This window comes from Ctenocephalides felis, unplaced genomic scaffold (genome assembly GCF_003426905.1).
Source record: "Ctenocephalides felis isolate EL2017-DRISC unplaced genomic scaffold, ASM342690v1 CF-g0.4_SCAFFOLD_01492, whole genome shotgun sequence".
NCBI lineage: Eukaryota > Metazoa > Arthropoda > Insecta > Siphonaptera > Pulicidae > Ctenocephalides > Ctenocephalides felis.
This window is the reverse complement of record NW_020537646.1, coordinates 8,153,885-8,173,051: the sequence shown is the minus strand read 5'-3', so window position 1 is coordinate 8,173,051 and position 19,167 is coordinate 8,153,885. Positions and strand designations below refer to the sequence as shown.

The 19,167-nt window shown below is 29.5% G+C and overlaps 1 protein-coding gene across 5 annotated transcripts in view; it reads right to left on the bottom strand.

The window, feature by feature from the left end:
- Positions 1-19,167, bottom strand: part of LOC113371609 (segmentation protein cap'n'collar-like) — a 90,144-nt gene that overhangs the window by 45,184 nt on the left and 25,793 nt on the right. For 2 of the 5 annotated variants that reach the window (XM_026612251.1, XM_026612249.1), the window contains 3 exons: positions 7,536-7,619; positions 7,007-7,105; positions 6,723-6,783 (listed from right to left, as the gene is read on the bottom strand). In XM_026612251.1, coding sequence (XP_026468036.1) covers positions 6,723-6,783; positions 7,007-7,105; positions 7,536-7,619 — 244 coding nt within the window. Of the gene's footprint in view, positions 1-6,722; positions 6,784-7,006; positions 7,106-7,535; positions 7,620-8,899; positions 8,911-18,127; positions 18,401-19,167 lie in introns of those variants that run through there. The other 3 variants (XM_026612252.1, XM_026612253.1, XM_026612250.1) reach the window with 3 other exon arrangements.

The window sequence follows — 19,167 nt, the reverse complement described above, 5'->3', positions numbered from 1 at the left end:
GTTAATTATAATAGGCCTATAAAATATATCGTTTGAGTACTGATTTACTCTAATAATTGACTATAGTCAATTATTTCATAATTACCATTATTATATAAATATGCACTGGAAGTGAACATTATTGCATTCTTCTGTGAGAAGATCAAGGACGAACGTATTATAAACAATTTAGTATGCATTATTCAATTTATCTTTGCAAATCAATGCAAAACATGTAAATCAAAACGTTATTAAAAAATCATTAAGCATTAATCATTTGCTCTATTTCAAAGCAAAGATAAGTTTGATTTGTTGATTTGGATCTTAGTAATTGAAATTATACTCTATAATTACTAAAACACATGATTCTGACATTTTTAATTAAAGAAAGCGAGGTGAATTTGCATATTGAATTGAAAAACATAAATATTCCTTTATAAAACCTTTATCCTCTTACTTGAAGATTGAAAAAACTGAATAATATTTTGATTTATATGTTTTCTGTGAACAAACAAACAAACCGCAAAACATGTAACAGTAAACTTTTCCATTGGATATATTTGGATTTATTTTATAAAGGCTGTCATATGGAATTCCCTGGAGTAAAATCCAATCTGCTCCATCATCCGCATAGCAAATGCCAAGGAGCCTACCAGGAATGTGGAAAAAATAAGTAAAACGGTTTTTATTTATAATAAATTGACGTATTTTGTACATTTAAGAGTACTTACTGTATCATATTGTCGAAACTCTAAATTATATATTTATATATTTATTTTTGTGGAATGAGGATTTTACAATTTTAGTAACTTATAATTTGAGCTAATGAAATAAATATATATTTCAAATAAGTATATATTACAGTAAATTGAAGGCAAACCCTTCAAATATAATTGTATTATAACCACAAATTTTCCATAAAAGCTCGACTAAATAGTGGTTAAAATTTATAAACATCATGTAATGTTACGAAACTGTGTTGCATATTTATTATGTGATAGATTTTTTTAACTTCATCAACATACAAAAAATAATTTTGTATTCTTACATATAAAATATTTATGTTATTATCGTTTCCATCTATTCAGCAATCAACTTTACACATGCCTCCTTTGAAAAAACTGTGTAATTCTCTACCATCATGTTATTTTCTTCCATATGTAAACAACTAATCAATAATAAACGCTGATTTTAAATGTCAAAATATTTTTAAGCTTATAATACAAGATATTATCAAACACCGTACAGATTCTTATGTCAAGACATACGTGTAATTGTAAAGAAAAGCATGTGAAGATATAAAGTCGGTTCTCAAAGTTACTTTAATTTCAGAAACTGCTTTTAGCCTTTTTATAAATGACATATCTCAATAGCATTACAAATTTCTAAAAGTTTGATTTTTAAAAGAGCTCTGTTTGCCAGTACGATTTTTGTAACTCTTGATCAATAAATTAGTGAATGAATATTATCCAGAAATTAAGCTAAAATTTTCTTTTTTATTCGAATACGTATGGCTTTTCAATTCAATTACATTTATAGAAATCATTTTAAAATTATAGTATTTTGATCAGAGCCCGGTACAACTATTTCCAATATATTATATTTCCGTTAATTGTTTTTATGACTTGACAATTCGTTCACATTCATAATAATCTTTTCAAAACTTTACTATTGGGAACATGACTCTTTACACTATCTCGTAAATAATATGTTATTAATGTAACATCACTATTAATTATGACAACTATATATTATTTATAATAGCTAATTATTATGTCTGGTTTACTAAAAGTGAATAAACCGGTTAAATAATTTCACTTAGAATTGTACTATAAACTACGTTCCATAGTTCATCTAGTTATAGTTTCAAAGTCCGTTGCATATTAAGTGCAACAAACATATATATTGTAAAAAAATATTTAAATGCTTATATAAATCGTGTAAAGATTGAGAAGTTCTGAAGCATATATGTTTCGACGAAAAGTCTCTGGAGACTTGAAAGAAAAGGTTTCTGTGAACCTATTCCTGATGGTAAACCGACTTTTCTCACAAGTTATGCCCTTTTGGGAATTCAATCAATTTATCAAAAAGTGTACCTTAAAAATCAATATATTTTTTTACAGGTAAGATCACAATAAAATAATTTTTCATTTATTACTCGTGCAGCAATAAATCAAATTGAAATCAATATTTCTTTTGAAACCACAAACCTTATTTCATATCTCTAGTAAGTTTTAGTCTATACTCTGTAAAAAAATTTAATGCCATATAATTCATAACGAAATAACTAGATTTTAGTTTTACTTATGCAAATTTTAAGCACACCAATATATTTATTAATCTAGATCAATCTATTTTCGAAATCTTTATATATGTATTCGAAGAGGACTTTAAAAAATCCATCATTAAACTTGAATTCACTTCCATTGAATTTTCATACAAAAAACGTTCCAATTGGTAATAAAGCATCTTTTATACACGTTTCTCGAAGAAAAAAAATAATTCTTATTCCTGTATCGCTCTGATTTTTCACTGGCCCAGAAAATGGATGAAAGAGCGCATCGTTCGGAGTCTGATGTTCGGGGACCCTTGGTGCGCTCTTTCCCTATGCTCTCTTCTCTCACTGAATAAGAGTAATTACTGGAATCGTCAGGGTGAATTGATGGAGTATTCCTGGTTTCCGCGTAGTATTCTAACTGATGGAAAATGCGGACGAGGAGCCGAGTTTGACTAATGACACATCCAATGGGATGTGCTACACATCGCTGCACATCGATATATCTGGGTCCCTATCACGACCCAATACGAAACCATAGTAATGGAAATTTACCAGATAGAAGACATTTGTGGATAAATTGTGGTCACGTTCTAAAAATTTAGTCCTGATGCATATATATCATACTTATAATTATCATTTACAAAATGAGTAGAAAAGTCACAGAATTCAAACAGATACATAAAAACTAATGTTTCTCTACAACTGTCAAGATAACAATAATTATAATTAATTAACCCACCGCAACAAAGCATTTTATGAACTAAACAACATAAAACACAAGGCAAGTTAATTTAATTACATTAACATAAAGTGGTTCCGCCTTACTCAGCGTGATTGCCGCATGCAAATCGTATATAACTTTCCACATAAGCTTTTACTCAATTTTCTAGATTTATGGTCTCTGCTATATAATTTACAAATACGGAAACGCGGATTTAATCTAGATATTGCTTCCGTGTTCCACGTGCAATATAAAATACACGATTAAATTTTCCGGTGCAAGAAAATAGGAATATTTTCGCTAATATTGATTTTCAAAACTCGCTGAGCTAAAAGTCTAAAATGTAGAACCACGTTTGAAAAGGTCGCTTTCGGTATTTCATTCCGGGCCCCATGGGACCTCACTCTGCCTGGAAATTCTGCCTAGTAATGGGGTCTTCATTATTCATATCCGCGTGCACTAGGATATCAAAATAGGATACGACTATTGTAGATTCGTTCTAACGTTCTACTGAACATTTTTGTATAAAAAATGTTAAATGTTCATTTAAAAAATAACTTTTGAAGCGTTTTTTTTCTACATAAAAAACTGATTACAAATATATTTGTATAGTTAAACCATCAAGTTTTTACAAAATTCAATTCAGTTCATAAAATTGGTTTCTACTTCAAATCTGGTGATTGGAGATTCTATTAATTTAAAGAAAAATTTGTCTTCTGGTGTACTTTTTATAATTTTTAGCAAATATAGTTTATTGTAAATAAGTTCATATAAATATTTCAGTTTTATTAATATTTATGACTGAAGTTCTTTCAAAACGCAGACAACAACTAAAATATTCCTTATTATGTTGGAAATGAAATTTCTTATCGATCGTCTTTAGTACGAAAGCTTTGTTGTAAATGACTCTGGTAATTGACGACTAGAAACCATTTATCAAATATCCAATACGAGCAATGATCTATCAAAATCTAAAAGCAGACAATTTGTAATGGAGAACATATTTTTTACTAATATCAAGCATAACAAAGAGATATTTGCAATTTAATATTAGTTTATTAGATTTTTTTCGCCAAGAGTATTGTTGTTGTGACTGTTGAGATTAGTTATGCATCAAAATGCTATTTGGGATGATATGCAATAATCTTGCATAAAAATCAATAAAGAAAAAGTCGAATGAAAATATAAATCAAACAGATGAAACTTTATGTGATAAGAGTTCACGGTTTTAACGAACATCTTAAAATGTACAATTTCTTCTAATATTTCAATAATGGGTCACTTATCTAAAAGTAAATTGCTAATTACACCTAGTTAATAAATTTTATTATTATTTTTCTACGAAATGAATACGAAATCGTTTATTCCACCCACAAAGTGTACGAATTTCGAAAAATCCCCAAAATACGTGCGTTATTTATCACGCAGCGTTTGACAGTTTCGCTTATTATGAATTCACAAAGGAAATTTCAGTTATTATAAACGGATATATAACAATTTTAATCTCAATAAAGAATCTTGCGATCGTTTTGGCCTGGTTTTCGTATTGTTAGCGAAAAAGAGCGGCCATATTGATTACATTTCCTCGTCCAATGGGAGAGCCCAGGGTTCACCCTTGATTCAGCCCGGGAGATTTAAAAACAGATTCATTAATCTTGCCGTCTCCCGTCGTTTAATGTATTTATATATCGCCGGCATATAAAAGATTTTATGAATATGTAAGCGTACAACGGAATTATTTAAAAGCCTTTGCTTCTGAATATGAATTACTTTTCTGTATAATTTCGACGCAGATGCGGATATAATGTTTATTTCGCGTAGGGCCAAGTTCAAATCTCAATTCGAATAAATAGCTAATGATTAGCTTGTTGTAAAATTGATGCAAGTGCATTATTTTAGTTCACAAATAAAAATTCCACACCGAGAAAAACTCCACCGAGAAAAATTCAATTCTAAAGATCAGAAACAAATGATCATATTTTCAATAAAGAATATGGTTCAATAAATTCTGAGTACAGTTTGTAATTTACAATAAAAACAAAAATGATTTAAAAATGAGCAAATTTCTTCGAATTATTATTCGATCTTTGTCTATAAATCCGGCTCACGTACGCGCCTACATACCTGCCCATGTAAAATGAACACTATACAAAAACGATTAATCATATTTCTACATGGCATGTAATATCATGTATTTTACATAAGATAAAAAAGCTCCGTGATCCTTGACAGGCGGTTTCATATTAATGAAACGCCAACACGGAGACTAATTATAAAAATCCGTCACAGTTGGTGGTACGACCAATAATACACGCGGCCACGAATATAATGATGAAATCGTGAATTGTAGTCGGATATTTGGGAGACGGCGATCGTATACAGCCATTTTGTTTTGCATTCAAGTTTCCAATTATAATAATCGATAAAAAGGTTGAATTGAACATAATTCAATGCATATGGCTTAAGGCTAGATTGATACAAGTATCAGAGTCATAATATCCAAATGCCAAAGTATTGTGATGCAAATGCTGCATGAAATTGATAGGTGAGAGAACATTAGTCATTATTTTCCTAAATATCAAAATAGTAATGGGTACTTGGTAGTTCATTATTGAACAAAAGTTATCACTATACTTTGTTTTGACACATCAGATTTTTGCAACTAATATATGATAAACCCAATAGATGCCTCTATAAGAACTCCAAAAAGAATTTGCAAAATTTCTTTAAAAATAATTCAAATAAATATTGAAATTAACATTATAAAATAATTAATATTTCAATGCAAGAAAGTGCATTACCACAATGACTCAATTATAACCATCACGTGCCTCATAAGTAACATACAACCCTCGCCTAGAAATATATTACCATAAGGTATAATTTTCATGAAAATTGCACTGGCGGTTCAAGGCAGTCTAATTCATTTCTTGAGATAATAATCGGAATGATAATTCAGTAATAACTGAATCAATGATTGAATCGAAGGGCGATCGCACGCGAATAATTCTGTTCGATGCTCATTTAATTAATATTTCATTGGTAATTGGATTTATATGCACTGTGCAATTTTGTTGAATGAAGTGCAGTATCATATCGACAGTAGCTATTATGTATCTACTTTATTTTGTTACAAATAACTCGATATCATAATTATAATACATGGCACGATTTCTATTCATAATTTGATTTGAACTCTCCACATTTAGTCTTCCCTAATTGGCAGATATGCTCAAGAAGAGCCATGATAATACTATACGATCAAGTGGATTTTTCATGATGATAAAAATAACAAGAATGAAATACTATATTGTCAAAATACCTTCAAATTGAATATTCATATTAACAATTGAAACATGATCTACTCAGGAGTCTTGCCAATGCATAAATAAAATCACACCCATTTATAAAGACAACATTATAAAATTTATATAAACAGATGATTTTAATTTAAAAATTTAATAATAATTTGCTTCATTAGCTTCATATATTTGCTTTTATTACTATTTCGTAAAAATTAAAAAGAAATAAAAACGGCAATGTATATTTTTTTATGCATTGGCACTATCTCTTTGATGAAAAAATAAATGAAGCAAGATCGAAGACTAAAGTTTAAACATCAATTTTAATCAATATGTCTCTGAGTTACAGCTAAAATAATATTAATAAATAAATAATATATTATTTTTCTAGATGTTTAAAGCTCAGTCTTCGTACAAACATAAACGTTTAAAATACACTTACCAGTTTCCATGTCGATGGTATATGATAGTCCAGCCCATGGATCATCTATTGGTGGCTCATCCTGTATGAAATAAAAAACAATATTTTAGTTCATTTTAAATTATCAATGATAGTTTCACATAATAGTTCAAACCTGATTATACAAATATACTCAAATAGCTTTATTTATGACTAAAATATCTTAAGCTACTATTAAAATTAGGAAAAATTGAACAAAACAAAAAATACATAAAGCAGAAATCAATGATCATGCTGTAATTCATTAATGATTTCAATTGTTTTACCTGCAAATCAGTAGCTTCTTCTTTGAGTTTCTGTAAACATTTCAGCTTTTCCGCAGACTCAGGACAAGTTTTGCTATTCGAATCGGCCTTCAACAAAAACTTTTAAATTAAACATAATAAATATATCTAGAATAAATATTTGTAAATTAATCATACAAATAGGAATTTTTATGAATCATTTAAATGAGATTTTAATGATTATAGTAAAGGCAATTTCCAGCTGTTAAAAAAAATTCAAATTATATATTTTAAACCAAATCCAATTTAAAACTGCAATGTAATAGAAACCTCTTAATAAGTAAACAAACCTCTCAAGAGCAATTAATAGACAAGATTTATAAAGTTAAAATGAACAACATTTATTAAAACACAATTGTGAACACGTTATTAATAATTGGAAAATGATAAATTAATAATTATAAAATGATTAGAAACACACGTGCTTAGGACTTTAATGGCTTTAAAATGATTATAATACAATCCACAAACTGTAATATTAAAGACAAATAATCAATGTAAAATGTCTCACCTCATCTTTGGTTTCTGAATTAGCTTCCAAAGAAAATCCAAGATCCACGTCCTGTTTCCACAGGACTTCTATTAAATCCATATCCTGAAAATGAATAACATTGAGTTAAAAAGTGTCAATTATTAATTTGAATAAAAAAATTGCTAAATATATGATAATTTTTCGGAATCAATGTTTAGTTCTATAATAATTTACATGTTTGAGAAAGTCATCCAGCAATGACAATATCTATTTCAAACGTTTCCTTACAATCTATTAAATAAGAACTAATTCGCGCAGAAAATCGAGTTCCAAATTTGTAGCACCTGTTATCAGACACCGCAAGGTTAATAATAATCACAATTATGCTCGTAGACTTATAAAGATACAAGTTCAAATATTATTGCGTGAAAAACTGATTTCAGCTAATATAAATTTTTATCTTGATTTTGCATCTTCTTTACTTATCTCTGGGGTTTTCATTCAGCTTTTTTAAAATATATTAAAACGCTTTGCAGAGCAGATTGTAATTGACAGACAATAAAAATGTGTCATACACCAGGACAAGAAATTGTACAAAGGATTTGCAGATATCGCACAACCCAAACTTAAACCTCAAGTTCAACATAAACGAAACCTTGTTTCCATTTTCTATCATTAGAATTTCCAATATTGTCATAGAATGATAATCGATGATCTAGTTAATTTTGATAAAACATTCAAATATTTACTGATATAACAAGAAAAAATATTTTTGATGGCATCGTAAATGCACACAATTACGAATCACGAAAACAATTTATTTTGTTCTCTTATCGCAAATTACTTTCGAATGACAATAATAATCCTGGATAAAAATATTGCAATAATTAGACGCATTTGGCTAGACAAAAATAACATATAGAGGAAAATAAATATTTTGGATAAGATAGAAAGCTCCATCAAAAAGGGTAACATAGGATAAAATGAGAATTTTAACCAACTTGAACAAAAATGAAGAAAATGATTTCAACACTTTAACAGTTATAACAAGAAGTTCAAATGTTTTAAGAGCTTCGTATAGAAACATAAATTATTCTTAATGAAAGATGTAAGATTGTTACAATAGTTCTAAATTTTGAATCTAATCCCATCTCCAAATGATGTCATAAGAATATTGATAAATTTCAAATTCGATTTAGAAGAAGACAAAATTTAAATTTGAAGGAATAGATGTTTCGATTAGATCCAAAGGTTTTAAGTTTTATTAAGTTTGTCTACTTTTAAACAAACTGTGCATTCAAGTGCATATAAAATTAACTTGTATCCTATATCATCCACAATAAATTAGTCACCACATCATAAATACTACATAACAATCATGACTTATAACACCATTACCATACCATTTTTACAGTCACCAATACGAATTACACCATATTTCGTAATACAAAATCAGATAACTACTGAATATGAAAATTCGGTATCCACAATCACTTCCAGTCAACGTGCGACTGTGTTTGTTCAGCACTAACATTATCACTGATAAAACCATAAATATTATCTTATCTTAATTGTATTATAGGCATTAATATTGTAAAAGTCTGTAAAAATATCTATTAGAATAAGAAATCGCGTGGGTATTCCTGAAAAACATCCATGAAAACATAATGGTAGTAGTAATGGTACTAGCAAATGTATGATTTTGTGTAACCTATTTTTTATAATTTGGACAGCAATCAAAACTATTTTTGGGAGCTTAAAATTTAAAAATATATCTACTTTCTAATCTGACAAAAACTAATTTAATCAATATATTTGTCAAAATTCTCACCTGCATAATCACCGCGCGCAATTACAAGTAATTATTTAAAACCTGATTTCAGAATTAGATTGGATGGATAGTGTCAAGTGACATTAATTTACTAAACATCATTTTTTATTATATTCGTGATTTTAGATAAAATCTTCTTCCCATGAATCGTTCGGCGCCAAGTGAACATTTTAATCTACCACGAAGATCTCATTACAGACATTTAATCTAATACTAAGGCTCCAGACTTAATTTAAATTTAAGTTAGATTATTATAACTATGTAATTACTTATTTATATAATATGCATGCTGTTAAAATCAAAATATTTGCTTGTAGAAAGCTTATTCCAAATTGCTATAAATTACAAGATTAACAATTAGTGATAAAAATAAAAAATGACACAGATTGCGGATACAACCGTATTGTCAATTAAAATTAAATTATATTTTTTTGATAACAAATTTTGAATTAATAGCAATTATTTAACAAACGTTTCAAAAAACTTTCTTATATTTTTTGTGTATAATGATCAATCTTATAACTCGATATTCGAAGTTATTAGTTTGAAACCAAATGTCATTGGAACTCAATCATATGCTTGAAGAATTTTTGGAAGATTGCCAAGTTATTTTACTACAGATCTGCTAAACGAGATGTGATTTATTATAGTGACATTTATTTATATCATTAGGTTATTCATCTTATATTAAAGTAAGAATAAATTTATATTTTTTATACAAATAAAAGACTAATATTTTTTGTTAATCTGTGTATTTGTAAACTATATTGCTGATTGAATTTGAATGTAGATACAATATTTTTGTACAGCCCGAAGTGAGCTGATTTATACATGTATTAAAATTGGAAGTTTTCAGAATTAAGATAAAATATATGGCATATGCAAAGGTTTAATGAAATAACATAATTCCAATTTACAACACAAAAAAATTTAAAAGAAAAAACTTCACCATAACATCGTAATTTCAATTCAATTGCGAATTGCCTCTAATACATAATGCTATCGTACAGTTATTTACATGCAAAAGCAAATCCCATTACAGAATGCATGTGCCATGGAAAACTGCGAAGTTCTCTTGCAATTAAATAAAGAGCGATTATTATTATCTGTGTTGCAATTGGCCGATTCACACTTCACACGTTCCAAAGGGAACGCATTAACTTAATAAACATAATAATGCTGCAATTACATCGGTCACCACCGTTGCTATTTGCAATCTCCATTCACCACAGGGGAGGAGAACCAAGAAAACTTGTCTATGTCACAATAATAGTTGGAGCTCCAACCGAAAACAACATTAGTTTTTGCTATTCGACTTTTCTGTTCCTAAATTGTTGCACCGAAAAACAACAGTTGTGACACCTTAGAAAAGAGACCAGGGACTTTTCTAATCATCACCCCAAAATATTTTTGTCTGAGTTGTTATTACCTCCATACGGACAACTACGTAGCAAGTACAGTAAATATCGATTAAAAATATGTACTATTTACCCACAAGAAATTAATTTTTACCCCAATTTGTAATTTACCCCGGTTCCTCGACCACTGCCCTAGGAGAAATAAATCAAGAAACATTTTTATAAACCTAACCTAAGACTAACTAACTAACTATATAATGTAAGTATGGTAAGTATAGTGTTCGAGATAATATTCAAAAACTATATTAGTTTCTAATCAGGTGTTATCCAAAAACCAGTTTCTCTCCAGCTTTTTTCTTTTCTTGTTGAAAATTGGCTACTATCTGTTTAGACGCCTATTAAATAATTGATAAGATATAAGATTAAACCTGGTTATCAATATAATCAAATTAAATTCATTGGAACGATTCAGCATAAGGACAATAGCGTTAATTTTTGTCATTGAGCATTTTATGTACGTAAAAGAAAGCCTTAAGAATCAGATTTGTGAAACAAAGAACGTAATGATCAAATTAGTTAATTAATTTCCCTACTGTTTTACATTACTACTGAATTATTCAATGTAATTTATATACAACTTGAAACTTCACACACAAACTGTTTATTTTTCAAAGTATTTGTTTTTTTTTATAAAGTTCAATCATCATTTTCCTAAAGTTTGTTAAGCACTGAATTTCGCGATAACGGAAGCGGACATGTACCGTGTGCACTTGCACATGCAATTACATTCCTCGGGCAGCACCAACCCGAAGCGGTGGAGGACTTTCGGTGAGATTGTTCGCCTGCGGTGTGATAAGAGAGGAACAGGAGAGCCCGAAAGTTTGGTGAAGGCAAGACTATACCAGGTAGTCGCCATGAACAGAAGCACAAAGGCGGAACGCCTGCCTTGCAATTACCAAGATTTTTTTGCAGTGCCGAATTATAAGCAAATATTTAAAAAACAAAAGGTAAAACATTGTATAATCAACCAGATCTCCAATGCATTACTGCATCATTCCACTTCCACCGACCATAAATTAAATAAAATATCATTTATTACGACAATAGATTTAGCATAAACCAAAATTTGGAACAAACTGAATATACAATTAGTTTTCAGCATTTTTATATTTTCACAAAAAAGCTTGATGAAAGTCATTTATTTTTCTTCAATTTTTATACAAATAAACAATTATTTTTGATAACAAGTTTGGCAAGCATATGATGTAAAAATGAATTAATGATCTAAATAAATTTATTATTATATGTTTATTATTATTTTTATGAACGAATCCACGCCTGTCTTATTTTTGTATTTCTGCCTAAAAGTGGTTGTTCGTTGACAGCGGACTAAAAGGATTACGAAGGTGAATGTGATGTGACATTCACAAAAAGACTAACTGTTTATGAGTAATTAAGACGTCCTAAAGAGTGGGACGGTTTTGGTAAAACCATAAAAATGAACATTTTTGAACATAGTAATATCAAATGCATCACATATTTTTTGAATGCAAAAATATATATTTTAAATGCTGCTTGGAAGATTCGGAACCACCAATGTGAATCTAGCAGTTTTCTTAACACGGTTTAATTTTTATTAAAAAGATTTCAATTGCTGATTTCTATCTATTAAAGAAGATTGTTTACGGTCTTGATTACACCTGCATTATCAAACATTATAAGCGTTTTCACTACATAATTAACCGTTACTAGTAGTTAATTAAGCTTCATGCAAGTAATTTTCAATATCAAAAGAATATATCCTCGAAATAAACAATTATAATTTCTATAATTTTTATATAAAAATAGTTTCGGGCACTTAAAAGTAGTGCTTATCGGACAAATATTCGCCTATTCATGCAAACGCAAAGTGATTTGCAAAATCTATTCTACTAATCAAGTAATACATATAGAATAAAATCAATCATCCAGATATCCCACTTGCATATTAATATATTACCAAGAATGATATAAATGATTACGACTACTGTAAAATCCTAAGCAAATGAGTCAGGAAGTTAGTTGAATTTCCTCAGAGAATTGACGTGAGTGAAGAAGGATTAAGTCATAATCACCTGCGGTAATCCGCTTAAGTAATTGCTCACAATAAAAACGTGAAAAGGGATTATATAAAGCCACTACCGAGCATTATGTGCTCTTTTCGTAGGTAAACCGTAAACTACACCAACACTGAGATAATAAAAGATTTGAGGAAATGTATGAAGCAAGTGCTTTAGCGTTGGGATTTGGTCACGCTTAAATTGTTGTCATTATGGAAAGAGGTAAAAAGGTTTAAGATGAGCACTGAGGGTAATAAACAATCATCAAAGGTTTAATAATAATATTTATTTGGTATATGGACTATAATATAATATACGAATAATTAGACTATGATGTTATAAACGAAATATCTTAATTGCCAAATCTGAAGCTTTTAATAGATTAAATGATAGATTTTTGTATTTCACAACTGATTTGGAAAATAGCCGAATAATTGCAAGTAACTTCTTTACTCCACGACATATCCATAATTTGACCAAAATCAACAAATCGTATATATCTTTATTAATCATAAATATTTATACAAATAGCCAAAGTGTGTGTATCCCGCGTTATCCTTAGCTTTCGATGCCCGAAGAATCAAGCGCGCAGCATCCAGCGCAGAGAGAGAAAGCCGAGAGCTCTGCCGGATGGTGGGAGAGACGGATCGAATGCAGAAGTTGCGGCCGGAGGAGATCCGAATCGTCACCGGAACGCCACGCCTTTAAGCCAGCGCTTTCGACGGTGCCGAACCCGCCCAAATATATCGATCGATTGCTCGACAGATTCCGAACTCAGGGAAATTGCTTCATCTCGAAATTGGATAATAATTTGGATTCGAGGATAATGTAGTAAAATTACTAATAATATGAATAATAAATAATAATAATAATCTACCGCAATAGTTCAACGCTTATAAAAATTCAACTACAAATTAACCCCAATTATATTGGGTATTGTTATTGGGTAAATCGTGCAAATATGATTAAGAAGCTAATAATTTTCAAAAAAAAAATATCTGTGAATAAGTCACAAGTGGTTAAGCCGAATTTTGGAAAAAATGTTTTAAATAGTGGTATCAATTATTTCTCTGAAAATATTGTAAATAATTGGTTAGGAACAAAAGTTAATGTTGCCCTTCATTTACAATTTAAACCTTTAAATTTTAAATACGCAATATTACACGAGTAATAGTACTTTGAAATCAAGCTTTGCAAAATAGTGAAAATTGACTTAATCACTTATTCACCGAAATGACTGATATATATATATATATATATATATATATATCCACGTATAACAAAAATAAAGTTGCGTTTATCAAATATTGCTCATGTAATTTTAGAAATTGTTTTAATTTATTTTTAAAAATTATGTCTTTAATTTATAATTCAAGTTCTATTTTAATTTTATACGATTTCTGTGTCTTCTAAATTATAAGAATATTAAATTTCAAACGATAACCAGTATCCACTCTAATCGTTACGTATATCAAAATGTTCTTTATATTATATTGGATGTATAGAGAATATACTAATAAATATTAGTTGACGATGAAAAATTTTGGTGTTAAAATTCAAAAACAAAATTGTGTAAAGATATCTTTAATTTTAAGAAAAGTTTGAAGATAATAGAGTATTTATAGCTCATTCACAAAAGCCCAAAAAATAATAGAACAAGGAAACGTATAAAAAAGTAATAAAAATGATACGTGGTATAAAAATATGTATGGAATTTAAAAATGTCATAAGAATAAGTATATTATTATAAAAGAAGAATATTCATATGAAACTCTAAATCAAGAAATGTAATTGCAGCAAGTAAAATATAAGTACATATATGGCAATATATAATAACAATAGCAAATATGTGGTTAAAACCAATCCTGTATCCTGAATCCTTGGTTAATTGCTATTATTTTACCAATAACTAAATTTTATTGAAATTTCCAACGTGATGCAATATACGTATAGGTATCTCGAATGAACCACGGTCTTTTCCTTGGGGTGTCAAAGCGCAACGATGTGTGTTATCGAAATGGAGATTGTTAATCGTGAAGATGGAAGGCTATTGTTGTGCCGTCCGATAGGTCGAGTGACGTTGGAACTCTTTGTTGTTAAATACGTTTTTGTCAGACTGACGTACTGTTGTTATTAGATTTCTGTTCGCGGCGCTTTTGTTATTTGACGCCGAAGAGACCGCATCAAAATCATAGGATTTGCAATGAGATAACATCTCAGTTACTTTACCAATACATATTCAAACAAACATACTGTACCCAACATAACACATGATGTTTAAAGCACAAAACAAAAATTCAAGAATTAGTTAAATCACTAAATTATTCAAATATTTAATTTAGAAATAATTACTTTAGAATTAGATTGTCGATTACTTCACTTTGGAGTACAGTTAAATATCTTGTTCAAATTATTATAATTTCTCGCATTCAAATATTCCACAAAAAGGCTAATAATGACAATCCTATACAAAAAGCGGTTTTATAATATATATTACATCCTCTTTGAACGCGAAACCTTTAGATATTTAGCACATCATTAATAACCGAAGAGTTGACAAGTAGACAAAAATGTACCACTTGAAAAAAACTAATATGATCGAGGACTACCTTTAAACTTAACACCCGAAATATTTTCTCCGGAGAAATATGCTTTCTCATGACACGGTTTGAGATCATTTAGTATTTTTTAGTTGCATTGGTAAAAGGAGGAAATATAAGATTAATAAAACAAAAAAACATCTCTCCAATAGATAGTATAAAACAGCAATTATAAAATTTCTTTTGTTTAATAGTATCCAATATTTCTTTCCAATTCTATTTCTCTGACTGACTATCTCACGGCTCAAGTGATGCCTTCGATCTGCCTAATAATGGATAACTTATGATGTCGTGAGGTCAAAAAGCCAAGAAAATTATTGACAAGCTCTCCTTCTATGGTCACAGTGTGTGGTCCGTACTAGTCAAATCTATGATTCTAATACAATCGGTTAATGCCAACAATGGCAACAAACGAAATGTAATATTAACCGCCTTATTAAAACTGTCTTGAAAAAAAAAACTTTCTTTAAGCACCGGTGTCATAGAGAAGATCATAATGGTAATTAATGATAATAAGAGAAAATTTTACAGTACATGTTTGTCATTGTTTATATTACAACTAGTTTTTCAAATTTAGTGCATATAGGCATTCTATTAAAAAAATCAATATTCTCTACCATAATATTCATAGAAGTTGATTTCTCCAATTTCAAAGAAGATTTCGTTTATTGTGATACATTATCTGGCCTATTATATTAAAATTAGTATTATTCAAAAAATTACTGTTAAATTCCATTCTCAAATCTTTGATATAAAATATTTCTTTTTAAGATAATCAGATGATGATACTGATTTAAATATTAGTGCTGATGCTAGCTCAAATATACACGTTATTTACTGTTTATTTATTCCAAATTGCATTATCATATTATTAATTTTTTTACTAAGCATTGAATAAATATTTTTCCTGTTAGCAAAATAAAGTCTGCCGACATCTACACAAAATCCATCCAACCTATCTCACGACCAGAGGTCCAAACCGACACCGTTTGGAGCTTCAGCTTAACTCAGCGCTGCCCGTGTAATTCTTATACAAATAAAATGCAAGTTGTTCCGGAATCAAGTTATTTTTCCCGGACATGTGTAACTCTTGCATTAGAAAGTATTATGCAACATGAATTCAGAATGCTAGTAGTAGTCCCTTCAAGTAGTCATAAACAGAATATTAATGAATGTAGAGAAGTAGGTAAAGGGATTGCTGATAACTATTCTCAAATTATCACAATCTTCAAAAGTTTTATTATCAGATTTGGTGAAGCCGATTGAATTGCCTGCAAAATATGGAGTGAAGTAATGATGAATTTAGTACGTGTAAATTTCATATTATCTTCAATGATTGTTCGTTAATTATTAGCAATCTTGTTATTTGCGCTAGATAACGAATAAAGGTTTGAAATGATAAGGTAGTTTTAGATTTAGCAAATATTTACATAATTTATTACCTACACGAGTTTTTAATTAAAGATAATAGTATTTAATTTCAATTATGAATAAATATATATATATATATTTACTTTATATATAAACTTTATATATAAAGTTTTGTAGTAAGTACAAAGGTTTAATAACCTCGTACCTCATTCTTCAAAAAGCTACAATAATGTGTGGAATTATATACTTAATTATCAAAAATATGATTAAAGTTTCAATAATCTACATTTTATGACTTTATAAAATATGTTTCAAAAATTAATAGTTTTGTATATACATGTGATGATAAAGAGTTAAAAATATGAGGCCCGCTTTCACAAAAATAACAAAAAGCTACCACAAAATATTCTAACTCTGATTGACCTCAGAGACCCAACATCATTTATATTGACGTCATAAAATTGATAATTCTAATTTTGAAATCAATTTACTGCATTATGCAGTGAACCGCAAGTATTCAAAAATCATAAATAACAATCAGTAAAAAACCTGTAAAAGGAATCCCATAGATTTGATTTGACAACAGTAGAAAAGTATAAACAAATTATTAATTGATAAATGATAAATAGAAAACTATCTCTTTGTGTGGTCTGCTTGTGTACAAACAGGGTTGTGTACTGCGGGACCATTAATCACCGTTTGAAGAATCCGGTGACCTGAACCTGTCTTTTCGGCCAACTTTCTTTGCGATTGAAAAAAATCTTTTGTGACGCCGCATACTCAAAATTATATGAAACAAAATGTTCATAATTATTCAGAAATCGAAATGCGCCATCGAAGAGTCGATATTCTTAATATGCTTCATGGTGTGATTAAATTTAGAAATATTTAAATAAACATCATATTTGTTTTTATGGCGGCAGAAAATAAATATGGACAACGTAATAAAAGTCAATAATAACAAAGTTTAATTGTTATAAAAATCATTATGTCCGGTTGTAATTACTCTTTAGCAAGAACTGCAACGGTAATGGCGATTATTGATGTTTATTACAGAAGATTGAAAAATGTAAATACGCATGAAGATTTATACCTATATAAACAAATATTTAAGCGCCTATAAGCTACATATAATATACATATCAAGGAGGAGGTTATATCATACAATATTCCGTCATAAACTTCCCTGCATGTATGTTTCTTTAAAACTAAATTTTATTTCACTTTTTGAGAAATTCATTCGAAAAGACACATGAGTTAGCTATATATAGAAATTACTACAATTAAAATTGGCGCATAAAGTATTTACAGTATCCTTTATCCCTTAATTCGAAGAGCTTTCATCAGTTTATTTTATTTAACATGTATGTACCTGCAAATCGACCATTATCTTCTGCATCTCCATCAGGAGAATCTTAACTCAAACCCGTTGCCTCCTCAATAGTGTCGCTAATCAACCGATAACTTTCTAATGTCACCAAAGAGACACAAAACATTTCCCATCACACCATTATATCAAACAATAAAAAACAGCTACAGAACTCCGCACAGGGAATAACAAAAATAACTGGAGTTCAAATAAAAAATCGACCTTACACTTGCACATGAATTAACTTCAAACAATGCCTCCAGGCCATGCACAACACACTAGTAATATGCCTTATGCGTTCACGTTGATGTTACAAAATAAACTCATAGTGGTCTAAAGGTGACATATGTGGAAAACACACGCGAAACCGTCAGATTCGTGCGTTCGTTTCTCGCGGTTTAATTGGCGGAATTGGCGCCGTGATCCGGATCGGTAGCCAATCGTGGTATTGACTTCAAGGACTGGTATACCGAGGAAGACGTTTAGTGACAACGGACAGGTTATCAAACAGTTTTTTTGTGAAGAAGCTGTCTAAGACGTGTGCAACCGATTAGATAAATAGATGAGAGTTAATGATGCTACTATATCTAACTTATAAGTACATATAAACAGCGTATACTCTCGCTTCCAATCGTATTATATCATATCCGCGATTACAAAAGTTCACTAAACAGGTATAGTGAACCTTGATCGCAGAAGAAATCATCAAAGTACATTAACAAACACAGCACGTTTCTAAATAAGAAACCAGTATTTTCCAATGTATAAACCAAATTATTTAGTAATTTGGAAGATGTCCCTGAGTATTCCTTCTCTAATCTAACACTTCACAAAAGAATCGAAAACAAAGATCTTTAGTTCAAATAAATTTTTCACTTGGGAAGTACACCACATATTTATGTTCACACCCACACAACTTCACTTTTACCAAAGTTGCCCCACTAAAACCTAAGGATTTTTTCTCAGTCAGTTTGATTTTGGTTGTGATAAAGCAAATAGAATGATTCCATTGAAAAATTCGCATTTGAACGTTTGTAGATATT